The sequence below is a fragment of the Sturnira hondurensis genome, unplaced genomic scaffold, assembly GCF_014824575.4.
Source record: "Sturnira hondurensis isolate 20B ecotype Veracruz unplaced genomic scaffold, ASM1482457v3 Scaffold0018728, whole genome shotgun sequence".
In the NCBI taxonomy this organism is placed as follows: domain Eukaryota; kingdom Metazoa; phylum Chordata; class Mammalia; order Chiroptera; family Phyllostomidae; genus Sturnira; species Sturnira hondurensis.
This window is the reverse complement of record NW_028091359.1, coordinates 7,223,664-7,250,549: the sequence shown is the minus strand read 5'-3', so window position 1 is coordinate 7,250,549 and position 26,886 is coordinate 7,223,664. Positions and strand designations below refer to the sequence as shown.

At 45.5% G+C, this 26,886-nt stretch overlaps 1 protein-coding gene across 4 annotated transcripts in view; it reads left to right on the top strand.

The window, feature by feature from the left end:
• Positions 1 to 26,886, top strand: part of PITPNC1 (phosphatidylinositol transfer protein cytoplasmic 1) — a 240,208-nt gene that overhangs the window by 1,594 nt on the left and 211,728 nt on the right. The window contains exons 1-2 of one of the 4 annotated variants that reach the window (XM_037070206.1): positions 8,650 to 9,330; positions 9,523 to 9,862. The exons of 1 other annotated variant lie outside the window; for it this stretch is intronic. In XM_037070206.1, the coding sequence (XP_036926101.1) occupies positions 9,815 to 9,862 (48 nt within the window). In that variant the 5' untranslated portion in view covers positions 8,650 to 9,330; positions 9,523 to 9,814. Of the gene's footprint in view, positions 1 to 8,649; positions 9,863 to 26,886 lie in introns of those variants that run through there. 2 more of the 4 variants (XM_037070205.1, XM_037070208.1) reach the window with 2 other exon arrangements.

The window sequence follows — 26,886 nt, the reverse complement described above, 5'->3', positions numbered from 1 at the left end:
TTATTGTGTAGGTTTGTTGCAGTGCTGATGTCTAGCATCCCGAGTACATGCTGCTGTATCCCTCTCCCCTCAGTGGTTTTGACAATCCCAAATTCCCTTGACAGATTTCTGAACACACTCTAGGAGCCAGTATGGTTGAGACGCCGTAGACTAAGATGCTTTCTGGTTCTTATTTTGGGTGCAGTTGGTTTGATTAGAACAGACAAAAGGATTGAGAGGTGTATGTCTTTGTGAGAAGTTTGAAAAGACAAAAAGTAACAAAGGTGCAATAAACAGAGTTATGATGTCCAAAACTCAAAAATAGGAGTGTGAGGGGGTCTAAATAAGAGGCAAATAGGTAGAGAAAACTATAGTTGCCTCCCACACCAAACTGAACCCTTCCTCCCTAAGCTTCGGGGTAACAAAAAATGAGAGCAGCCCTGGCTGGTGTAGCTCAGTGGATTGAGCGTGGGTCTGCGAACCAGAGTATTGTGGTTCGATTCCCATTCAGGGCACATGCCTGGATTGCAGGCCAGTTCCCAGCAGGGGATGCATGAGAGGCAACCATACATTGATATTTCTCTCCCTCTCTCCTTCCCTTCCCCTCTAAAAATAAATAAATAAAATCTTAAAAGAAAGAGAGAGAGAGACAATTGAAATCTAAGGGATAGCCTGCAAAGGAAACACAAAGTTGTAGTAAATAAAGAAGGAATTCAGTAAAAGTTGGACCAGTGGACAGAGAAAATATATAAGAGCACCATAGTACAGAAAGACTACAAATCCTTTACTTGGGTGAGTCTGAGATTAAATTTGTGACTTTGTTAGAAAGAATCTGGTTTCAGCCCTGCCCGGTGTGTCTCAGTGGATTGAGTGCCAGCCTGTGAACCAAGGGGTCACCAGTTGATTCCTACTCAGGGCACATGCCTGGGTTGTGGGCCAGGCCTCCAGTTGTGGGATGTGAGAGGCAACCAATCAGTGTATCTTTCACACACTGATGTTTCTCTCTTATTCTTCCTCCCTTCCCCTCTCTCTAAAAACAAATAAAGAAAATCTGTTGAGAGGGAGAGAAACATCAGTGTGTGGTTGCCTCTCGTGCATGCTCCCCACTGAGGACCTAGCCCACAACACAGGAATGTGCCCTGACTGGGAATCAACTGGCAACTCCTTGCTTCTCAGTCTGGCACTCAATCCACTGAGCCACACCAGCCAGGACAAATAAATAAAATCTTCAAAAAGAAAAAGAAAAGAGCCCTGGCTGGTGTAGCTCAGTGGATTGAGCACGGGCCTGCGAACCACACGATCGTGGTTCGATTCCCAGTCAGGGCACATGCCTGGGTTGCAGGCCAGTTCCCAGCAAGGGACTCACGAGAAGCAACCATACATTGACATTTCTCTCCCTCTTTCATTCCCTTCCCCTCTAAAGATAAATAAATAAATCTTAAAAAAAAAAAGAAAAGAATTTAGTTTCAGAAGAGAAAAATTGGCAGTGGAAGAATAAGGAACCTAAAAGGTAGGATGAAACAGTAATTGGAAAAAATTTATTCAGGAAGATTGGTAATGTATAGTCTGATACTAATTATTGAAAACAATGTGTTTATATAATCACTACTTTTGATGTATTTTTCATCACATGAGGCATTTCTGGCATGTTCAGCTTACAGGCTGTGCACATAGCTGACTCAAAGCCCCTCCTTTGTGAAGTGAGCATTCTAAAGGGAGAAGACAGACACTTGTGTAAATGTGTACCAGAGGGTGACTGTGTTTGGGAGGCGGTCAAGGAAGGCATCGCTTGTGAGCCAATACCTCAAATAAGTAAGGGAGTCTTACAGAGAACCAGGGTGGGGGGGTGGGGGGGTGGAAGTGACAGTGAAGATACCAGGCAGAGAGAGGCAGGAGCAAGAACCCTGGGGAGAGAGCTATCAGATCACGCCTGGCCTGTGTAAAGACCAGAATGGGTGAGGGTTCGAGTTGTAGGATATGGGGTTCAGGGCAATTTGGCCATTACAAGGAATTGGTTTTTCAGTCTGAGTAAGATGGGAAGCCAGTGGGGGTTTGGGGCAAAGGAGTGGCATGAGCTGACTCACCCAGTAAAGGAATCACTCTCTCCGATGTGGTGACTAGGTTGGGCAGAAGCTGGAGACTAGGTTGGAGCTTATTGCAATAATCCAAGAGGAAAAGGATGGTGGCTTGGACTAGGGTAGAGGCCATAGGAGTGTTAAGAAGTGGCTAGGTCCTGGATATGATCTGAAGATAGAGCTAAGATAGGATTTGCTGTGGGATGTGAGGGGAGAGGGTTTAAACATGCCACCAAGATTTTTGACCTGGCCATCTGAAAAAATGGAGTTGCCATTTAACGTGAGGGAGCAGATTAGGAACGAGCAAATCAGGGAGAAAGGGCAGCAGCCCCGTGTGGAATATGTTAAGTCTGAGGTGCCTGTTGGATATCAAAGCAACAGTGTTGAGAAGGTAAGTGGATATACATGTGTCAGATTAAGGGGACTCATTTGGGCTAGAGATCTGAAGTTAGGAGTCCTTAGCATATCGATGGTATGCAAAGCTATGAGGCTTACATTACAGAAGTGTTCTTGACAGTGTGTAAAATATTTGTTTTTGTAAATTGCTGATTTTAAATGCAGTAGGAGAACTTGGTATTTTCAAGTCTGCTGTCAATCATTTTGTAAAAAAAAAAAAAAAGAATATACTGTGTTTTGAGTAAATCTCAGTCCTGTGTAGAATTTCTTCATGTCCAGTGCAAGTTATATGAGGTAAACAGAGTTATAACTAAAGCATTATATTCATTTCCTCTCACTGCTGCAGCAAATAACCACAAACTTAGTGGCTTAAAACAACAGAAATTGATTCTTTCCAAGTCTGGAGTCCAGAAGTCTGCAGTCAGTATCGCTGTGCCAAAAGCAAGGTATGGCAGGGCCACGCCTCCCTGTGGAGGCTCTAGGGGACGATTCTTCCTCTTCCACCTTCTGGGGGCTGTGGCCATTCCTTATCGGTGGCCTGCGGTCTCCAGTCTCCGTCCTCCTGGTCAGGTGACCGCCTCTTCCTGTGTGTGGAATCTTCTCTACCCTTCTTTGCAGACACCTGTGATTGTATTTGGGGCCCACCCAGATAATCCAGGATAATCTCCTTACCGGAAACCCTTAACTTAATCACATCTGCAAAGACCCTTTTTCCAATAAGGTGATATTTTCGGGTTTCAGGATTTAGGACCTGATCTCTTTGTGGGCCATTGTTCAGCCCACCTACAATCACCTGAGCAGTTTTTAAACTGAGGTTTTCATGTAAATGATTACACGTGCTTCATAAGCAAACATAGTTCTCTCTTTCTCTCTCTGATAATATTTAAAATGTTCCACAGACAGTCAGTGAATAAGTAAGAATACTGTTTCCAGATGTGCCAACATCATTTTCTGATACTAGGTTAAATACGCTTTGGCCTTAAAGAACTACTGATACAATAAAGTATGGTTGCACAGTTGCCTCCTCTTAAGGAAACTCAGCATCAAGGCCAATATTTTCTTTCAGCTTTAAAATTTATCTCCAGGGAGTATAGGTTACCTGTAGTCTCATAATTAATCTCAAAACTTTCCAGTGTTTTGCCAATTTCTGTAAATAGGTAATGCAATTAAAAGTAATACTTTGAGCCCTGGCTGGTGTAGCTCAGTGGATTGAGCTCTGGCCTGTGAACCAAACAACTGGGGTTCAATTCCCAGTCAGGGCACATGCCTGGGTTGCAGGCCAGTTCCCAGCAGGGGACTCACGAGAGGCAACCATACATTGATGTTTCTCTCCTTCTCTCCTTCCTTTCCTCTCTAAAGATAAATAAATAAAATCTAAAAAAAAGTAACATTTTGATAAAGTTAGCCCTGGCTGGTGTAGCTCAGTGGATTGAACACAGGCCTGTGAAGCAAAGGGTCACCAGTTTGATTCCCAGTCAGGGCACATGCCTGGGTTGTGGGCCTGGTCCCTGGTACCCGGCGTAGGAGAGGCAACTACACATTGTTGCTTTTCTCCCTCCTATTCTCTCTCCCTCCGCCTCTGTCTAAAAATAAAAACAAATAAAATCTAAAAAAAAAAGACAAAACTGTAACTGACCACAGACCTCCAGAGTTCTTTTGTGAAGCATTCTGTACCACATTATTGTCAATTAATTTTTATTTTATGAGCATTTACTGCACAGTACAAGCAATTACACATCAAAGAGATTCTCTGTATTTAATGGAGGCCCGATACATGAATCTACATGTAAGAATTGCCTTAGGACTTGCTTTGTGTAGTTTTATTAAGACTGACTTTAGCTGCAACCAGGGTGGCTTAGTTGGTTGGGCATCATCCCAGAAAGCCAAAGGTCTTGGGTTCAATTCCTAGTCAGGGTGTGTGCCTGGGTCACAGGCCTGGCCCCTGGGCAAGAGGCAGGCAATCGATATTTCCCTCCCTTTCTCCCTCCCTTCCCCTTCTCTAAAAATAAGTAAAATGTTTCAAAGAAGAATGAATTTAACATTTGCTTAGCACCTAAAAAGGTGTTTACAACACATATACACAACCATGCAGGCATTTAAAACACACACACACACACAGGCATACATAGGTACACTTTGCTGCAATTAAACAATATAAAATAAAATTTTTTAAAAATTTAATCTTCATTGTATTTTTTCCATTACCATTTAGTCCCCTTATAGCTCTGTTCCCCCAGCAATCATCACACTATTGTCCATAATACAACAAAAAGTAGCTGCAGAGGGTAACATGTGACCTTCAGAAGTCTCCCGTACAAAGCAGGGCATGTCAAAAGGGCACAGGAACCAAACAGCAAGAGCAACTGATGTCCATAGCTGGCACAATATGAGCAACAAAATTAATGTAGTACAGAGTTATAAGAAGTATAAAATAAATATGCATGAGCCCGCACTGACATAAACAGATAATTGAGTGACTGAACAAATGAGGCAAGATGGACAAATCTTGCAGAATTCCATGTTGTATACGGAAAGGGGAAAATAGTAACTTTATAATGGAAAAACGTGACAGACATTACCTTAACCAAGTGATCAAGGTTAAGGACAAGCCCTTTATCAAGGGCTATTTTGGTAATATAAAGCGGATCATAGGAATGACAAAGGGAGATCTTTACATCGTTGTGATATAACAGTTTCGTTTTATTCCTTTTCTCTTTAGCCCTGATTTTGACAAGTTGAAAGTCAGTCTCTCCAGAAGCTTCTTCTGGGAGTAGCTAAACATTTCGATGAGATTAATTAATGTTACACTAATACAGTGGTTCCCCTCCATACCCAGCACTATATTTGGTAATGTGTGTGTATGTGTGTGTGTGGCAGGGTGTGGGGAGTTGGTACATATTCAGTGGACAAAGACCAGGGATACTATTAAAAATCCTATACCTGGCTGGTGTAGCTCAATGTATTGAGCACAGGCCTATGAACCACATGATCACAGTTTGATTCCCAGTCAGGGCACATGCCTGGGTTGCAGGCCAGGTCCCAGCAGGGGACGCATGAGAAGCAACCATACATTGATATTTCTCTCCCTCTCTTCTTCCCTTCCCTTCCCTTCCCTTCTAAAGATAAATAAGTAAAATCTATAAAATAAATAAATAAATAGAAATCCTACAGTGACTTCCACAACAAAGAATTATCTGGCACCAAATGTCAGTCGTGCCAAGGTCAAGAACCCTAAACTAATATATGCATACACCTGACAGACGGACATTTGTTGGGTATCTGTAAGATCCCTCACACCAGGTTTCAAGATGACATAGGCAGGACATGTTCCGTCTCTTCTGGAAGGGGCATCATGTTGGGGAACTGGAGAACAGGTGAAACACTTACGGTGCAGTATATGACATTTTAAAAATATTTTATTTATCTTTAGAGGGGAAGGGAAGGAGGGAAATATCAATGTATGATTACCTTTCGTGAGTCCCCTGCTGGGAACTGGCCTGCAACCCAGGCATGTGCCCTGACTGGGAATCAAACTGTGATCATTTGGTTCATAGGCCTGTGCTCAATACATTGAGCTACACCAGCCAGGGCTGTATATGACATTTTATATATAAAGGCCGTGCTTGTATACACACAATCAAAATGAATGGTTCAAATAAGTTATGTGGGTTGTCTAGAAAGGTAAAGAGTTATCTAAAATGGCTCTGAATAGGAGATAGTACTTTTTTAAAAAAAATGAGTTTATTGGGAGAGAGGCGGGATTTTCAATGGGCCTTGGTGGACCCACAGAGCTTAGATATAGTGAATGGGAAAGAGGAAGCAGGAAGAGCCATGTATTTTGCTTTAGAAGCACCAGGGGTATTTTAGGGATAAAACATAATTTGAATAGTCACAAAGACTTGGTACACTGTTCTTTCAGATGCTACTTACAGAGGTGGTAGGACCTTCTTACAGTTGTTTCACACAGACTGAAGAGGTTCCAAATTGGGGGTGGGGGTGCATCATCAGAATCCTGGTAAAGACAGCGGTTGTAAAAACTCCTAGGATGATTGACGTTGATGTGTACCTCCTCCATCTCGAGTCTGGAGAACCCCTGCTTTCATAGGTTGTCACTCCTCTGAGAATAAATGCTGTCACAGACATGCGTAGGCCGATATTCTTTTCCTTTTGGTCATACCTTCTGCACTGGTAACTTGACTCTTTGTTCCTCTTTTTTGTCCTTTGTGTCCACCCCCATTTTTCAATATGTAATGGTCAGTAGCTGTAGGTGGTGTGTTGTGAATGGAATATCAGACTACCCACAGTGATAACAGCAACATCTTCAAGGCTCTTTGGTGACAGATACTGTGGGGACTCCATTGGTTGAAAAGAGAAAATTCTTGCCAGACTTGCTAAGGTGGTTTAAAACATTTGTTAAAATGTGTCTGACCAGTAGATGGCGCGCTCCTCCCTTTGTGAGAATGTTATGAATGAATAAGCTCTCCCTTTGCCCTCTCCACCCCTAAGCACAATTGTAGTGAAAACAAATCCATCCCCATCCTCTTTTCCTTCACAATTTCAAGCCCTTCCCGTATATCTCCTATAAAATTATAATAATATGATAACCTACCTCTGGTATCCTTCCGTCCTACACCATCCAACATGCTGCTGTCAGAGTCACTTTCCAAAAACACAGGTTGTCAGTGCCCTGATGAAAATTGAAAACTGGTGTCTGGGGGAGCAAGGGAGGGGGCGTGGGGAGGATTCTCTGTGAAGGCAACCACAGGAGCAGAAAAGTGAAGGCACAGTGGAGGCCTCTCTGGCCAACAGATTTGTCTCAGGGGATGGGTGACTGGCTATTGTGGGAAAGGTAGATTCAAGAGCCTTGATCCTCCTGCCAAGGAATTTGAACTTGCTCAATAGGCCATGGAGAATCACTAAGAGGTTTTGAAGGCTGCAGGATTAAAGCTGTGCTGGAACAAGATTACTGTGACCAGGCATGCGGATGGACTGAGTGAAAGGGAGTTCAGTGGAGAAGTCAGCTCACAAGAGGGGTAAGAGGAGAGGCGTAGTCAGGCTGATTTCAGTTTGGAAAAATCAGAGTAGTTTCTCAACCATATTCATCAGTACTATACAGAGTAACAGAATCCATGTCAGGAAATGTGTGGGAAGTCAGGAATATCCCCCCAGAGTCTGACGTCCTGCACGCACATGTCCACAGGGCTAACCACCTCCAGCCCTCCCTGCACCTGGGAAGAGTATTAGGTGCCAGAAAGGAAGCCACTACACATGTTTTCAAGTCAGCAGTAGAAAAAACAAAAACAGCTTGAGCTTTTTTCCATATCACAGGCTTTCTATGTGTTATTATTCAACACTACAGTGTCAGATTTAGATTTTCCACCTCGAGGAATTTGGTTTAGCTTTAATTAGTTGCTATGAATATTCTGAGCCAAGTCTGAGAAACATTTATCTAGAAAAGCATTTTCACTAAAATGTAAGCTGTGTGTAGGGTGTCGTTTTCTATCAAGCTTCGTATCGTGTTCACAGTTATAAATTCTATCTAGCTGTCTGGACGATTTTTGCCTCCGCCCACCATAGTTATACCAGATAATTATTTATTAATCATGATTCAAAATTGAGGCCGTCTGTATCACCATCCAAGCTCTGTGAGTAGCTGCAGGATGTTAGAGTATGAATATTTTTCAGAGAAAAGATGTCACTTGCCGGTTATTCTGCATAGAGGTAACTAATGCATTTTTCATCCAACAACTTTTCGGAAAAACAAGCTTAAAAATACCAAATAACGCCCCCCCCCCCCACACTTTAGCAGTTACATGAAGCTTCCTGAGTAACCAAAGAATGTGCCTCTTGTGGTTAAAATGAGGGATCTGTTTAATATGGGAGAAATACCAACACCCCAGGCATTTCCACTGACATTTCACTGTGACTTTTTGAACTTAGGAGAGCTGACGGACGTGAAAACCTGTTCTCGCTGCTCTGCGAAGCCCGCAGTCAGACTGCAGAGCAGGGCCTGGAGAGGCTGCGCGCCCACCCTCTCTTCTCTCCTCAGTGTGTGTTCACGCTTCCCGTTCGTGCACAATGCCGCAGTTTTGCAGGACTCCTTCTCTGAAGCCAGTTACGAAAGCAGGCAAAGGTTTGTTTTCAAATCCCACAGCGCTGGACTTGCTTACTGAACCGAAGTGAAAACGCTCGTGACGGGTATTTGTAAAGACCTTTGCCAAAGGTCAAGGAGCACTTCTGTTTCTTGGAACCAGAAGTTTCCCAGAGTGGCTGCACGGAGCGCCGTGGCTCTCAGGGCACATTGGAGAACCGATTCAAAGTGCACAGGAGTCTAGGGAAGCCCCCTTCTCCTATCTTACCCTGCTACGGTCAGGCTGTCTGGCAGCAGCCCGGGAGAGACATGCTGTTTTGTTTAAATCCTCCACATTCTTTGCCATTTCCCCATTGGCCGGATGGGGCTCCCCGCCGCGGCCGCTGCTGATGTCAGCCCTGCCGGTGCTGGCTCCTCCCGCACCCACCTCCCCGGCCCGAGGCACACTGCGGCTCGGCGCGGACTCTCCGGCCCCCGCGAGGTGGCTGCAAACTCGCGGGCACGCACGGCGCTCGGGGAGCCGAGGGATTCGGGGGAGGGGACGCGCGCGGAAGGCGCCAGAGAGCTCTCGCCCGCCCCTCGCAGTGCGAGTGGAGGTTGGAGGAACCCGGGCCCCAGCCCAGCAGAACCGGGCGGCCGAGGCAGCTTCCCTTTTCTACCCTAACGAGCTCCGGAGCGTCTCAGGGACCGGCCCTAAAAAGAGCAGGAAACCTTGTTTACCGCCCGGGGAGCGGAGCCCTCCGAGCCTTTGTCTGGAAAGTCAGCATCCCCGGCTGCAATGTGCTCCTGGTGAGTCGGCTCCGGGCGGACCGGCCGGAGAAGGGGGTCGTCAGGGTCCTGTTTGGTTTCAGAGGCAGAGCCAGCGGGTGACTTTTGTGCAATCGTGTTAATTTTTGGAAATCTCTCTTTTTCCCTCCCTCGCCCGCCACCGGGCATGTCCTGATCTGACGGCCGCTCCTACCGCCCGCGGCTGCGGATCAGAGAGGTTTCCAGCGGGGCTCCCTCCCGCCCTGACTTTGCAACACCGCGTTCCAGGAGGACCGGCCTCGGCGAGGAAGGAGGCAGGGGAGCCGCGAACACCCGGACCCAAACCTTGACATGGTCTCGGGCGGGGAGGAGGAAGCCAGAAGCTGAGTGCAGCCGCCGGAGCTCGTCCTCCCGCCAGCTCCGAGAGCCGGGCTCCGGGCTCCCTGCCCTGCGCCTGGGCGGCAGCTTTGTTGTTCTGGGGGGCGTCCCCCGCTTTCCGCCCTGAGGGACCGTGGTCGGCAGGACCATGTTGCTGAAGGAGTACCGGATCTGCATGCCGCTCACCGTGGAAGAGGTAAGCACCGCCCCGGGCCCGGCCTCGCCCGCTCCCGGCCCCCCACCTCGGGGCGCCGTACCCCGCTGCCGCCACCGGGTCGGCGAGTCCACTAAGGGCAGCAGGGAAACCTGTCTGGAGGGGAGGGAGGAAGGGGAATTGCTGTTTCCACTTGTCACCTCAGCGGCGTTGGGTGGGGCGATGAACTCCAGGTGGGCCCTTTGGGGGCACCCAGAATCCTCATTACTGGGGATCAGAATACGCCAAAGGGAGTCGGTGCATTTCTCCAATTAAGCAAATAAATAAGGCAAACCCAGCAATCCCAGACACGCGCTGGGGGGTGGGGGTGGGGGTGTGGTCGTCCCGTTCTGGCAAGGGCCCTGGCTCCCCTCCCGCCCTTCTCTGTAAGGTCCTGGTGCGGGAAGATGCCCTATGCCCTCGGGACTTAGAGGCCCCGAGCCCTGTTGGGGGATAACTTAGAGCCATGGGGGGGTCCGTCTGGGCCCGGACCGTTGGCCGCCACGCCCTCGCACCCAGGCTCCGGGACCAGGCTTCGACCTTTTAGCAAACCGCCTGACTCGGAAACTTTCTGCGTCTCTCGTTTCCTCTGCCGCGGGGAGCTGGGTCTGCAGGCGAGCCGCGCGCTGCGGGGGCAGCGGCGCGGCCACTGGAGGGCGCTCCAGCACGTGGGTGCGGGTCAGGCCCTGGGGTCCGGTTGCGGCGGCAGCGCGGGCGAGCGGCGGGGGTCGTTTCTCATGCGCGCCGCTCAGTTCCAGTCCCTCCAAGCGGCAATCTGTATCACTCAGGAAATGATGACTCAATGAGGATTATTCAGGCCTTGGCTTCCTTTAATGCCCCCTCTCTGCCGACCTTGTTGGCGATTTCACCATTGCTTAGTTAGCGTCTGTCTAGGGACGGGGAGAGCGGGGGAGCGGGAAGCCAATCAACGCGATATGAAACTCCCTAGTGCGGTTTGGTATGGTAACACAAAGGAAATCGGCACCCTCAACTGTATATACATTTAAATACCGTCCCCTTAATGTATCAGGTGTTATTGAGCCACACTACTTTGTGGAAAGCGATGGGTGCTTTGGGAGAGAAAAAAGATAATTAACTAAGAACACGGCTGTGCACCCAACGGGCTGTCTTCATTTGTCTCTGGAGCAAGTGTTAAGACAAGATCCCACCTACCTACACTGAAAGGCAAGATCAGAGTAGCTCTGCGTTTACAAAATGTATCCCAGGGACTCCGGCTGCCGGAAAACTATCAGCCAGGCCCCACCCGAATGACCAACCGAAAGTTGCAGCTTGTTGGCATCTGAGGAGATAGCACTGGAGCAAGATCGTGAAGGGTGGAGGCCTTGTGGGTGGGCGGAGTTTTGGTGGGGAGCATCCCGACTGTGTAAGTGGAGCGGTGAAACACCACCACTCAGCCCTCTGGAGAGTGAGGGAGGCAAAGGAATGAAACTGGTTAACTGGAGTATTTCTAGAAAAGGTCGAGATCACCCCGCTCAGTGGGCAGCTGAGCTGGAGTAGTTCAGCTTGCTGGTGCCTTTGCTTCTACCCAGTCTCCTCCTGATGACTTTATTCATCAACAGGAATTTTGGATCTAGGGGCCGTGTTAGTACTGCACCAGACCCCAAAGTGCAGGTGATAGTCGAGGAAATAACCAACTCTAGAATCTTCTCTACAATCTGCAAAATCTCTTTATTCTGGTTGGTTCTCCGGCTTTCTTGAAAATGCAGGCCAAACTCCTTTCCCTACTTCCCCCCGCCCCTCCCCCCCAGTACTTAAGTATCCCCCACTTTCTGGTGAGGTAGTAACATTGAGTGGTTAGGTGGAGGTCCTTCCTTTGTTAATTGGCAAATTAAATCAGACTCCACCTGTAACATAATGTATAATTATAACTTAATTAACGTATAATTCATTTGGACTAAAGCATGATTCAGTTTCTGTAAGGTCGTACTCTGAAGCAGTTTTCTACTTTGTCGGAGAAGCAGGAGTGAGGTTTAGGTTGGTAGAGCTGTCCAACTGGAAGGATTCAGGTGAAACCCATCAGGTGATGGATTCGGCTAGGCCCACCCGGCGTGCCAGAGGTTAGGCCCGGGGAGTCTGACTGGTAGTAAACTCTACAATCACCATGGTCCTCCTTTGCACTGCGCCCCGCTGACCTGAGCGTTGAAAATTGGGAAGCAGCTTAACGATGTCTTCACAGAAGACAGTTTCCACCAGTTTAGGTAGTCTTTTGGAACTCTTAACTTGTTTCAACTCTTGATTGGCTGTAGGCTGCTTTCATAGATCTGCGGAACTTCTGGAACTTATTTCTGTTTAACCGCCACAGTTAATCAGTAGCAGTGTCCAGATTTGTGAAAATGAGGCAAATGCCTTGTCTCGGAGAGTCATTGAAAGAACAGACACTGCGTGTTATCCCTGGCCTTATCCCATTGAACTCCTTGCAGAGGGAGCGTAAAGGGGACTGGTGTGTTGTTATCTACATTTTACAGGCAAGTAAACTGAGGTGCAGAATGAGTAAGTAGTGTGCACCAGGCCACACAACTAATTAATAGCCAAGCCAGAACCAGAGCCATACGCATCATTATTTGTTTTTTCCTATTTTTTCTTTGCCTGTCATTAGTATTTACTCCAGCAAAAGCAAAATATACTTCTTGAAAAGAGATAAAGTCAGCACTATCAACTAAACGTAAAATCAGCTACACTTTAATTATTGTAGAGAGTTCTGTTTCTACTAATCCTCTAGCCTTGTTTTCACTCATAAAATGCCTCCTGGTCCCAGGAAGGAAGAGCTCTGGGAGGTAAAGAAAAGAAAGCTGAACTGTAATCTAGACAGAGGGTTGGTGTTTCGTTCTGTTTCAGACCTTAATTTCAGAACAAAGGTTGATGAGAAGTAACATCCCTTGGATTAATTTTAATTTTAAAAATTTCATTAGAACAATCTCCTCATTTATGTTTTTATAAATAAGCCCATTGGAAAGCTCTGCTCAGGGAAGGGTCCTGGGGGCTGAGAGTTGGTCATAAAGAGATAGTAGTCGTTGTTTTCATCTGAAACATTTGGTGATGTAGATTCTGGAATTTTAGACTCAGAAGGGCTCTTAGAGGTGATCTGTAGTCAAGCCATGTTCTCTACTTTGTGGAGAAGAGTAGAGTTGTACAAGGTTCAGTTAGTTGCCCATCTTTTAGCTAAGGGCAGGGTCTAGGCCAGAACCTAGGTCTTCTGAGAGCTGGTGCAAAGCTGTTTCACCGCTTTCCCTGCCTCTGGGCTTTCTGGTTTGAAGGAAATATTATCCCTGAGCGTGATACACAAAACAGGCATACTGGACAGTCTTTAGTTGAAGGTGGGTTGGCGACTTTGACCTTGTGTACTTTAGGGGTTATTTAGGGTAGGCAGCTGACCAGAAGGGTGGCCAGGGGCACTGTGTTGGAAACTGCTTTTGTATAACAAGCCCCCTGGTTTTCCTTATATTGTGTACTTATTTGGGGTGACTTTCGGATGTGTGGCTGCATGGAGATTATGTGGGGTTCAAGACCCCTCCCTCCCCAAGAAACTCCCTGAATTCAAGTCACTGGTGCCAGCATCCCAATCCAAAAAGTAATTTTAAAAAAATATTTTGTTTTTATTTATTTTTAGAGAGAAGGGAAGGGAGGGAAAGAGAGACGGAGAGAAACATTTTTGGGCTGCCTCTCACACGCCCCCAACTGGGGACCTAGCTGGCAACTGAATTATGTGCCCGAGTGGGAATCGAACTGGCAACCTTTCAGTTTGCAGGATGACACCCAACCTACTGAGCCACACCAGTCAAGGCCCAAAGATCATCTTCATGACCCTGAGGCGTGGTCTGAAGATCACCCCTCCCTGTCCAGTACTTAGCTGCAGGATAAGCATTTTCCTAGAGCTGAGCACATCCTAATATAACGTAAGGTAGGAACCGTCTCGTGCTCACGCTTGCTTTGGTGTTCAACAGTTCCTCTTCTGACAGCATTAACGTTAATGCATGTACTTTTTTTTTTAAATATTTTATTTATTTACCTTTAGAGGGGTAGGGAAGGAGAGAAGGGGAGAAATATCAATGTGTGGTTGCCTCTCGTGAGTCCCCTGCTGGGAACTGGCCTGCAACCCAGGCATGTGCCCTGACTGGGAATCGAACCGTGATACTCTGGTTCACAGGCCCGCGCTATGCATGTACTTTTAGGAATCTGTTTTTGGTCTTTAGGAATTTGGTGCACAATGAAAGAAAGAGAAAGAAATAAAAGAAAAATAACTTTATTTACTTTTAGGCATTTTATTTATTTTTTGAGAGATGGGGGAAGAGAGGGAGAAGCCAGCCTGCAGCCCAGGTGTGTGCCCTGACTGGGAATCAAACTAGCGACTTTTCGGTTGGTAGGTCAGTGCTCAGTCCACTGAGCCCCACCAGCCAGGGTGAAAAAAAAAACAAACAAACAAGAAAACCCCTACAACTTTCTTTACTATGGAATATTATTTTGTTCTTTGCTCTGGCAGAGAGCCAATGCACTTCACCCTGGCTCCCCGGGTCCCCACACACGTTTTTTACACACATTTCTGAGAACAGATTTGGAACCAGGGTGGTGCCACCTCTGGAGCCGCCATAATGCCCAGTAGTGCTCCTTATTATCTTTTTAAGCGATTGTTGTGGGCTGCATCTTTTTTTAAGAAAAGAGATTTTAAGTTTGATATTGGCACTGACAGTTTCTCCTTTGTACGAAGTGATACCCCAGAGTATAAAGGTTCCTTGAGTTGATCTCATAGCCTTCCCCCAGGAGTCCTTATGATCATAATTTTGAAAATGTTTTTTATGAGAATGAGCACTACTGCCCTGACTGGCATGGCTCAACGGATTGGACGTCATCCCACAAAGCCAAGGGTCACTGGTTTGAGTCCGGTCAGGTCACCCGCCTGGGTTGTGCATTCAGTCCCCTGGTGGGCTGTGTATGAGAGGCAACTGATCAGTGTTTCTCGCTCACATCCATGTCTCTGTCCCTCTCTTTCTCCCTCCCTTCCCCTCTCTCTAAGAATAAATAAATAAAGTCTTACCAAAATCAATGAGCACTATTAATAAAAAAAGAAGCATAAACAAAGCAAAACAAAAAACTGGAAAACAACCGAAAAGATAAACCCAAAACAATAACAACAAAAGAATGAGTACTGTTGTGACCAACCCCTCCCACCTGTACCTCGCCCTGTTAGCCCAGCTGGGAGGAATCAGTGCCAGGGTCCTGAGTTTGATTTCTGGCTCCTCCTGGTAGCTTCTCTTGCTTGTTCCACAGCCAGGGAACAATGTTCCTTAGTTAGCTGCCCAGCTGTCTAGCAAAGCTCCCTGGAGGTTGTGAGGGGTACCTGGGGAGAGGGGCGGGTTAATGGATAAGTGCAAACCTTTCACCACTAATGGATCAGACAACAAGGAGCAGATGCCCTCCTCCTGGCTGGCCAGTGAAATTGACTTTGTGTGCGTAGGGCACTGCGTTTTCCCTGTAATTTTGGTGTGAATGCCCTTCACGTGAAACACATTCTGGGCCTCGGAAAAAAAATGCACACTGTTATTAACAAAACCCTCGTTAAAAGAGAGTGGTAATTAACTTTTGCTTTTCATTTAAAAGGCATTGAGTGAGTCCCTAAAGCTCTTAAAAATCAACTTAGAAACCCTGTCTGATTAAGTGAGTATTACTGATATTCAGAGAAAAGCGAGTCATCGTAATTTCAGAAAGGCTCTCATTTCAGGTGAATGGAGAATGCTATTTTTTATAAGCAGTTTTTTAAAAATACTTTTCCAACATTCAACCCCTTCAGGGCTCCTGAAGCCTCAGAGAGTGAACTAGGAAAGTGTGTGTAGTGTGTGTGCTTCACACAGTTGTTGTTTTAAATACAAAAATGCGTGCACGGTGACAGGCAGGACATGTGGTTTTCAGGGGCGGTGGTTCCTGGAAACATCCGCAGAGGGTCATTGCCTCCGCCTCCTGAGTGGGTGGGGTGCAGGCGCCTCGCACTGACTGGCCGGTGTGGGCTTCTGCCTGCTGCTTGCTACCTGTAGGTCTGTATGGTCGAGGGAATCTGAAAACCTTTTTTTGAAAACCAGTAAACACTTGTGCCTTTGTTCAGAGAAAAAGACAGATACAGAAATCCGCTGATTTGTAGCAAGAAGTCAGGAAGGTTTTCCGTATCTTGAGCCCCTTGGGAGAAGAAAAAGAGAATTTCAGATCGCAGGCCGCTGACTGTCCGGCTTCCCTGTCTCCTTCTTGAAGTCAGGACTTTGAGGGTATTCCCCCGTGGAGATTTTTTAGACCACATAGCCTCCAGCATAGAGATTTACAGACAGTTCACACAAGCACACGGAGTCTCAGGGGTGCGCACCTGCGGGGCATGTGGCACCCGGAGGGCACAGCGCACTGGGGTGGCCTTGCCCCCGAGCCCTCTCAGGTTCCCCGGGCTCTGCGTCTGGAGAGTGTGTAGAAAACTTCTGGGAGTACCAGTGGAGATGTCACCTCCTCCGAGACATCTTTCCTTACTGCCCCATCTAAAATAGTCTCCCCCTATTATTTACCTCTGCGCTTCCTTCTTTCCCTCAAAACATTTAGCTGAAGCAGCTTATTTACTTGTCATCCTAGAGCTTATGGCATACAGGCCCTTGGAGAAGTTTCATTGCCATTATAGAATAGATTATGAGCCCTGGCTGGTGTAGCTCAGTGGATTGAGCGCGAGCCTGGGAACCAAAGGATCACTGGGTTCAATTCCCAGTCGGGGCACATGCCTGGGTTGCAGGCCAGTTGCGGGGGACGCATGAGGGGCAACCATACAGTGATATTTCTCTCTCTCTCTCTCTCTCTCTCTCTCCCTCTCTCCCTCTCCCCCTCTCCTTCCCTTCCCATCTAAGATAAATAAATAAAATCTTAAAGAAAAAAAAAAACAAACAAACCAGAGGCTGGTGGCTCAGTTGGTTAGAGCATCATCCCAATCCCCTATCAGGGCACATACATGAAGCAACCAATGAATACATAAATAAGTGGAACAATGAACTAATCTCTCTCTCTCCCTCCCACTCCCACTCTCTTCCTTTCTCTCATTCCAAAATCAATAAGTTAAAAAATTTTTTAAATTATTGAGTTGATATATAAAATACCTCTCAATAAAACTTTTTTTTCCCCAACAGAGGTGCCTGTGGATTTTTCCCAGCAGATTATTTCCTGCAGAGTAGACAGACGGTCTGTGTTCAGAGAGAGCTGTTGACAGTGCCGAATTTGAAGTATGACCGCACCGAAGAGTTACCGTCCCTCTCCTCAAGGAGACGGCTCTGGTTGTCCTGCATTTAGCTTTCCAAACGAGGTTGTTCTCTTCTGCAGCGGTGTGGGGAAAAAAATCTGCCAGATTTGGATCAGAATGACCACAATTTAGGTCACAACTTCATACTTAAGGGAAAAAAGTAATCACAACTTGACTAGTCACCCTAAGGCCATCTGCAGGGCTTCAGGGTACTGGGGATCCTTCACTGACTGATTGCACAATCCTTGGGAGCCCCCCAGCCCTGTCCTCAAGGGGACAGAGGCTGATGGCCATCATTTCTGGCTTTGGCTCCATTTCTCTGCGTGCTGTACTCATCGAATGGAAAGTAATGTGTTGGAAGAATAAATCTTGGAATACGCATTCTTGGGGAGGAGATGGTTCAATGGGAGGGCTGAGTCCTCTGCCTTAAGACTTCCCATCACAGTTTTTTTTTCTTTTTATTTTAATTTTTACTTTAGAGAGAGGGGAAGGGAGAGAGAAAGAGAGGGAGAGAAACACCTATGTGAGAGAGAAATGTGAACTGGTTGCCTCTCACATGTGCCCTGAAGGGGGTGTGGAGGGGCACTGATCCCACAACATAGGCATGTACCCTGACATGGAATCGAACCGATGGCCTTTTGTGGGACCATGCCCAACCTACTGAGCCACACCTGCTGGGGCCATCATGGGCTTATAATAAAGGAGGCTACCTAGCTATTCAAAGCATGTCTCAATAGACTCAGTCTGGGGTGGCAAAAAGGACAACCCCTCAGCCTGGGCAAGTCTTCCAGGGTGGCAGACCAATAGAAGGGAACCCCTCTGCACAGGACACAGTGTCTTGGCTGCTGGCTTTACCCATGACAGGAAGGAGTGTAGGGTCACCCACCACTTCCTGGCTAACTGCCTGTGCAACATTATACAGTGCTGTTTGTTGATTTAGAAACTCGAAAGCCAGAAATCACCAAGAGTTTGACATCAGGTATTAAAGTGACTCATTCTGCATTTCCCAGCACTCGGACAAAAGGGGCCGCTCTTAAAACTCCTTTTTAGATGTTGGTGAGAGTCGACTCATATCTAAAAAAATAGCTAACGTAAGTTCTTGGTCAAATTTATTTGATGACTCTTCACTTCTTTTCTCTTTCTTCTTTTGATCCTTTAAAGTTTGGGTGAAGCATGACCTTCTAGAGTTCCTGTTGGTTCTGAGCAAAGAGAAAAACTCATCATCCTTTAATTCCTCTAGAATTATGTCTGATGATCTTGAGAGTGTTGTTTCTTTCCCAGAATGAGTCACCTAGAGCAGTAAGATTGACCAAACAAATGTAACTTGATGACAACCTGTAATAATGTTGGTCAGGTACCTAATTTAAGCAGCTAATCTCCAAAGACTGGCCCCCTGCCCCACGCATCACCTGCAGACACACACACCATTTGGTCTGATTTGCTGTGTTAAGGTGTTTTTGAGCACTAGTTTTGTTTTGTTTTTTTTTTTAATACCAAAAATCACCAATCAATGTATTAAGAAGAGAATGTATGAACTGGGGAACAAGAAGTCACCACTAACTTGGATGCTAATACAGTGGTCCCCCCTGAACCTCAGGATACGTTCCAAAACTCCCACCTGCCCTGTGGATGCCTGAGACCACGGATATACCAAAAACTATATGCATTGTTTTTCCTACACACACACACACCTATGATAAAGCTTCATTTATAAATTAGGCACAATAAGAGGTTAACATCAATAACTAATAATAACAGAACAATTACAACAATATATGGAATAGAAGGAATGTGAATGGCTTTGGGCCATTATTGAGTAAAACAAGGGTTACATAAACACAAGGACTCCAGTGCTGTGACAGTTAATCTAATGAACAAGTTGGCCCCTAAGTGGCCAATAGGTGGGGAGGGTGTACAGTGTGGCTGTGCTGAACAATGGGGTGATTCTCGTCCTTTGTGGGGTGGAGGGGGACCCCTCTAGGTCTTATCATTTTACTCAGAGTGGCATGCAACTTAAAACATGAACTGTTTATTTCTGGAATTTTCTGCATAATATTTTCAGACCCTGGTGGACCACAGGTAACTGAAACGGCAGAGAGGAAAATGGGTAGGGGGTGGGGCCTGCTGTGTACCGAAGGGGCTGAAACCTTCAAGTGCACTGGGTCTTGCTTGTTTGTATTTCTCCAAAGCCTTGCAATATTTTTTGTTGTTGTTTTAAATGTTGTAGTGGGATTCCCTTATTTATATTTAAAATGGCAAACTCACTTGCCTCTTGATTCTCTGGCCAGAAAGTTTCCAACTTGGAGAGCTAGTTTATAGAGGCTGTGAAAAGGCCCGTTAGTGAGCGTTGTCCCCAGGCCTCCTGAAAGGACTGTGGAGGACTGGATAGTGCCTCAAAAGCTGAGGGTTGCGTTGTTCATTTTGCTTATCTGCGCCATCTCTGTCTTCATGTCTTTTTAAAAAAATATTTATTTATTTTCAGAAAGAGGGGAAGGGAAGGAGAGAGGGAGAGAAACATCAACGTGTGGTTGCCTCTCATGTGTCCCCCACAGGTAACTGGCCTGCAACCCAGGCATGTGCCCTGACTGGGAATCCAACCCCGATCCCCTGCTTCACAGGCCCGTGCCCAATCCACTGAGCCACACCTGCCAGGGCTGTCTTCATGTCTTGACGTAGATTGTGAAAGTCATTTTCCCTGACTGCCGTAGGAGCTAGACCTATGTCACAAGATCTTGTTGAGTGTGGCCTTGCAGTGACCTTGCTTTTATGTACATAATAAAATAGCACCATATGCCTCAGCAATGTATCCCATGAAATACTCTATTTGGAAAGTGTTTAAAAATTTTATTTCTATTTTATGTGCTTGGACTGATAGCAGGCACATTTCATATGCAAAGGAGAGAAAGAGAAGTTACACTGGTTGAGTGTCTTCATCCTCATAATGGGCTATGAGTAAGATATTATCATCCCATTTTACAGATGTGGACCGTGGCTGCTTGCATGGCCAGTAGCCGTAGACCTAGATTCACAATGAGGTGGTCTGACTCCATAGCCCGAGCTCCCTGCTCTACCAAGTTTTACCCTCTTTTTAAAAATTTTTTTAAAAAAGATTTTATCTTTAGAGGGGAAGAAGAGAGGGAGAGAAACATCAATGTATGGTTGCCTTTTGTGCATCCCCTGCTGGGAGTTGGCCTGCAGGGAACTGGTCTGCAACCCAGGTATGTGTCCTGACTGGGAATTGAACCGCGATCCTCTGGTTCGCAGACCTGTGCTCAATCCACTGAGCTACACCAGCCAGGGCAAGTTTTACCTTCTTTAGAATCCTAAAGCTGAAAGGATCTCTAGGAGTTACTTATTAAAGACAAAATAGCTTGTTCAGGAATATCAAAGGAAATAGTTTAGGGGAGGCAGTTCTTCTATTCCAGTTAAGCCGAGTGGTCCACAAGTTTTATCTTCCATTGAACTATCAGTTTTACCCAAGTACTAGAGCAAGTGACATCCCTCAGCTTAACTTTGATAAATGAATCATACTCCTTTGAAAATAACTTTTGTAGCTCATGCTCTAAAAAGAACCACCTCTACACTTTTGAAAATTATTTCTTTTAATGGCAGTAGAAACCTCTGGCTTTCATAGACATCAGCAGCGGAGATGCTCGCTGACGAGCACCTGTGAATTTCTCAAAGTCAGTATCTAAAAATAACAACGGGAACAGAGAAATGGCACCATGTTTTTGGCATATTTAGTGGAGAACTTAAAACTTTTCACCTGGAGGTGAACAAATTGGAGGACATGAAAAATGAGTGAAATGTGCTGTTCAGGTTGGTACACTGTGTTTATCTGCCCTTCCCACTGAGGTGGCTCCCGTTCGTTAGCATTTTATCCACAGCCAGTTTACCAAGCCCATGAACAAATGAACACCTCCTGTAGACTTAAATAAAAAATTTCATTTTGATACAATTTTTTTTGAGAATGGAGCTGTAAGAGATCTTTCATCCAAATTAAAAATTAGCCTCAAAAGACACAATTACCGAGAATGTTAAAGTGATGAGGAAAACCCAGATAAACCCACCCTGCCTTCCACTGTGGAGATTCAGAGATGTTCTGCTCTCTGTCAGCACTATCGAAATAAACATGTAGTCACCTAAAATGAGCTATTTGAAGGAACCACACTTGACTGGTAAGTTGTGTGTATTCTGGTTAGTTTTCTTTTTTAATAATTAAAAAAAATTAAATTAATTTAAAAAATATTTTATTTATTTATCTTTAGAGGGGAAGGGAAGGAGAGAAGGAGAGAAATATTAATGTATGGTTGCCTCTCGTGAGTCCCCTGCTGGGAACTGGCCTGCAACCCAGGCATGTGCCCTGACTGGGAATCGAACTGCGATTGTGTGGTTCGCAGGCCCGCACTCAATCCACTGAGTTACACCAGCCAGGGCTAAACAATTTTTTTATTATTTACTGTTAGAAAGGGCAAGGGAGAGGGAAAGAGAGGGAGGGAAACATCAATATGTGGTTACCTTTCATGTGGCCCTACTGGGGACCCAGCCCACAACCCAGGCATTTGCACTGACTGGGAATCGAACCAGTGACCCTTTGGTTTGCAACCTGCACTCAATCCACTGAGCTACGCCAGCCAGGTTTTAATAATAATTTTTTTTAATTGTGGTAAATTCGCCCTGGCTGGTGTAGCTCAGTGAATTGAGCACGGGCCTGTGAAGCAAAGTATCACCAATTTGATTCCCAGTCAGGGCACATACCTGGGTTGTAGGCCAGGTCCCCAGTAGGGGGCACATGAGAAGCAACCACACATTGACATTTCTCTCCCACTCTTTCTCCTTCCCTTCCCCTCTCTCTAAAAATAAATAAAATAAAATAAAAATTGTGGTAAATTTATATTACATAAAGTTTGCCGTCCCGACTATTGTTAAGTGTAGAGTTAGGTGGCGCTCGGCACACTGGCACACTCACCCTTGGGTGGTCCTCCTCACCTCCTGCGCTCAGAATGCACCTCGCAGAAGTGAGACTCCGCGCCGGCTCAGCCGTGACTCCCCCTTCCGTCTCCCTCCCACCCCTGGCAGCTTCCCCTGTCACTTGCTGTCTCTGTGAATCTGCTATTTTACATACCTGGTCAGTTTTTTTTTCTTTTTTAAGTGTCTTTGTATTAGTAAATGTATACACCATTTCCTCACACAGACTCAGTAAGACTTAAATTAATGGAAACTAACTAGAATTTTTCCTGAGTTCTGCCTTCTCTTGAAGGCAGAAAATGGCAAGGTGTTCGTGTTCCCATATCCATTATTTTGGGTGGCGTTAGTGACTCAAAGGCTGTTACCTTTGCAGTAAGAGCCGAAGCACTTGAAAATTTAAATCCAGGACAACCTAATTCTGTTCTGCCATTTAACAACCAAAAAAGTGCATCTTTGGTGAGAATACTTACTGAGACAGGAAAAAGTGCCAGGCATTTTGGAAGCATTTTAAATAAACAGGGTTGGCACTGACAAGTGTTTTGTTAAAGTAGGAGACAGAGTATTTGACTAATGGCCGTGCTCTATATCTGTCCCAGGTGGACAGACATTAGTTGGATACTTCTTCTGAGTAAAGAAGTACAGTTAAAATGTTTTATTTTATTTATTTATTTTTTGATTTTGTAAATGTTTAACCCAGGAGGAAAAAATAATTTAAGTTAGTATGATGGCTTATTATTCAACTTGTGACATCTTCATTCTTGTCAGTTTTCTTAGTGATGTCTGTAGAGTTTTCAACTCGAGCCAACAGCTGGATTTCATTAGATTTTATAGGATGATGGTCCTGTCATGCTCAAGGAGAAATGTTGGTCCCATGCACCATCCAGCAAGGTAGCGGGATGGAGAAACCTGTTAGCTCTCAGAGTTCCAATCCAGTCTGAGACAGGTTTTCCAGTGCCTGAGATTCCCTACAGGTGTATTTGACCTCTAATGCACCTGAAATATTAGACACTTGTAATACAGAGTCATAGAAAACAAAACCCTTGTTAAAGCAGTCATTAGCAATTAAACAAAATGGAGAATCAACACTGGATAGATGTTTGGGAGCACAAGACATATAATCACCGGCTTGTGTGGACAGGTTGTTCCAGAAACAGGGCATGCCCTTCGAAGTGCGTGTGCTCCTGATGGGTAGTGCCCTAGTGATACAGTTCTCCAGGAGGAGCATTTTGCTGAGTTTGCAGTGATCTGAAATTGTGGGGATGCTGGTGCTGATGAAAAGACTAATGGGGCCCCTTAATATCTCCTCTCACACATCCATCATTCTGTCCATTCAGCTTCCCTAAGGTGATGCTGTAGTTTATCAGTATTTTTAAAATGCTTCGAAAAGACGGTTCTTTTGCTTAGTGAGTCAGGTTTGAAGATTTGAAGTATGGTTGTTTAATCCCCTCTCCCCTTAAGTACAAAGAGCTGGGTAACTAGAACCACATGTAATCAGCAGGGTACAGATCATACCGTGTGTGGTGGAGACCCAAACCCCGGGCTATTGAAGGCTATGATGGATGTTCGGGGTTTTTTGGTGTTATGTTTTTGCTGCTCATAAAGAGGCATCGTGTCCAAAATGAAAAACCTTTAGATGCAGGATTCAATAGTTCACCTCTTTGGGATTGCGTTTGACGGGATCTTGGACACGGCTGAGTCTAATTACATTTTTCAGCAGTATGACTTATGGAGCCCCAGATACGGGTGTACTTAAGAGATTTCTTGCCAAGATCTGGCTGAAAAGGTGCTTGGTTGTTCTTTTTTTTTTTTTTTTAGTAAATAGTAATTAGGCTATTAGTTGTCCAAATGGAGTAATCCTGTAAGCCTTTTAAAGAAAAACACTTCCAGGCCCTGGCTGGTGTAGCTCAGTGGATTGAGCTTGGGCCTGCGAACCAAAGGATCACGGTTTGATTCCCAGTCAGGGCACATGCCTGGGTTGCAGGCCAGTTCCCAGCAGGGGACTCATGAGAGGCAACCATACATTGATATTTCTCTCCTTCTCTCCTTCCCTTCCCCTCTAAAGATAAATAAATAAAATTCTTAAAAAAGAAAAACACTCCCAAAAGGGTCAAGTGTATTGAAAATTAGCCATTATTTATGTGCGGGCTCAGCCTTTTGCCCACAACTCCTCTAGTTGTTTCTTTGGGGGGGGAAATTATTGGTTATATCTATCAGAAACCGTCTAATTTTTCAAAGGGTTTAGAACTGGTTCTTAAATCAGAAGCAGCCAAATGCCCGGCCTCACAGAAGCTTCATCTTAGTCACCTAGTTTTTGCACCTGCAGAACGGCTACACTCAGCGTTACCCTGGCCTTTGGAGAGTCTCTTCTGTGGGCCTGGAGAAGGGACCGCACAAGGACCTTCCAGGCCACTCTCAACTGAGAAAAGTGAGGAACAAAGTAAACAGGGAGCAAGAAGTAGGGCTGGTTGGAGCCCAGCCTGTGATGCTGACCGCTGGGCCCAGCTCTGCCCCAGGATGGAACCCGCTCACCCTGACGCAGACACCTTGTGCCCGCCGCCCTGTGCTGCCCACTGACATGCCCATTGGGTGCGCCTAGCCCTCTAGCTGGAAGATCAGCTTGCTTTCTGCTTTTGTTGGGCCTTTTTGAATTGCAAATCAGCCACACCTGACAAAGGTCACATTTTTAAGTCCAGGTAATTGCCCTAGCTCCCACAGGGAGTTTCATCCCTGAAAAGAAGTATAGTTACTTTCAAACGTCATTTTCCCTCCATGTTTCTCTATCTTTTCATTTAATAAAACACTGTGCATTTTATCACCTCGAGCCAAAGCGGTTATGCCCTAAGTTGGGGTTTCTGGTGTGGGGCGGTACAGTATGGTGAGGTGTGTGAACATAGAGGCAAAGGAACTAGCTGAGTCCTTTATGTGTGATAATCCAGGAATTGATTTAGGAAGACTTGATTTCCTTGTGCCTCAGTTTCCCCAACTGTCCACTACTCCTTGGCCTCCATCAAAGGCTGATCGCGTGAGATACGGGTCCCCCACGTATAGGGAGTGACGGTAGTGACAGTAGTTGCCCATTGTGGGTGCTGATGGACACCCAGTGACCATGCCTTCCCTGAACCATGCACAAAATGGTAATCGCCTCATACGTCTAAATCCCTTTATTTTAGGGGGACTGTCTAGTGCCGTAGACATTTTGGAGTCTCTACTTTCTAAATGGCCCCCGGGAAGGAATCCCAAGACACCGTTAGGTTCTGAGTTTGTAGAGTGGGAATGTCTTGTCATAGTGACAAATGCTTAAGGATTAGTTTATTTTCAGCCCTGCAGGGGCTATGAGTTGCTTTTTCAAATTTTATTTTCTGACACCATGATGTTTGTGTTGCTATGGTGGTGTGTCCCTTGCTTGGGTATCAAGATTGCCATTGAAAATAGATAGGCCAAAATAACAGCTTAACAGGTGGCTGTGTTTTGTGATGTTTGTGGAACTGTTTCTTGAAGAAGTCCAGTGCAAGTAAATCACGCCACTATGCCCATTTTTATATATATAGACTGCCCCCTCTTTTAAACACTGCTGTGCCGATTTCCTGTAGTAACACAGGGAAAGACATCAGCTCGTTTTACTTAGAGCAGTGAATGTCCTTTCCTTATTTTGTGTAATTGGAGCCCTCCTCCTAAAAATAACCCTTCTTTTCTTGCTGTGATTCTTTTTATATCTGATGTACTCTTTATTTAAATGGAAGACCTCTTTTCGACATGCTGTGTACACACACACAAATACATATACACGTACGTGTAGGTATATATATAGTTGTATTTCCCTGTAGGGTATGATCCTTAGTGAATGTGATAGTCAACAGTGTTTTCCGTTGACCTCTCATCAACCTTTCACCTATTTATGATTATTTTGTTTCTTTTGAGGTAAAATCACAGGGAGAACCTGAGCGTTAAAACAGTGCAGCTTCCTACCCATTGTCAGAATCCTTTCTATAATAATCTTGCATGCCGATGATCTTGCCTTTTAGCTTAAGCACCAGTGTGGGAGGGTGGTCGCTCTTGCGGTGTAACCTCTCCTGTGAGTGTCCTCCTCCATGGGTTAGAAGACTCTTATGCTTGGTTGATGTCTGCCTCAAGCATTGGCATGGTCAGGGGCCGAAGCTGCGTCAAACAGCTAGCTGCTTTGGACGAGGCGATCAGCTCACTCAGGTCTTATCCACGGCACCTCCTGGCCCAGCTCAGTCTCTCTCTCCTGGGTGTGTGAACTCTACAGAAACCAGTGGCCTCAGAGCAACAACCACCATTCCCCTGGACTTCGAGGTGTACGTGAGATGACTGGCATCTGGTGATGTCACATTGGACAGAGTGTTTTGATTCTTGCTTTTTAAATTTTTACCATGTTAGCTACTCCTCTTGACTTAGTGCCAGATGTGGTAAGCATGTCCTTCTGTCTTCATCTAAGCCCCTGACCTTTCAGTGACATCCCAATCCTAAAATATAGGTCACAACTGCTTACCTTGGTTGCAGAAACCAGTATGCATTGAGGTGTGGAGATAAAGCCTTAATTATATTAATAAGCTTAAGAATGGATTATGCTTTCCTTCCTCATTAGTTTTAATTTTTAAAATAAGGTTCTCATTAGCTATTTTGCGACACAGTTTAACTAAGATTATAATTTAGCATGCAGAGGAGAGAAAATTTAGTAAATGGTGAAGCCAGTTTTTTTTTAGTGTCTAAACACTTAATTAAAATCATGTTTGTCTGTGTGGACATTTACCTAGCAAGGCTTTGCTTT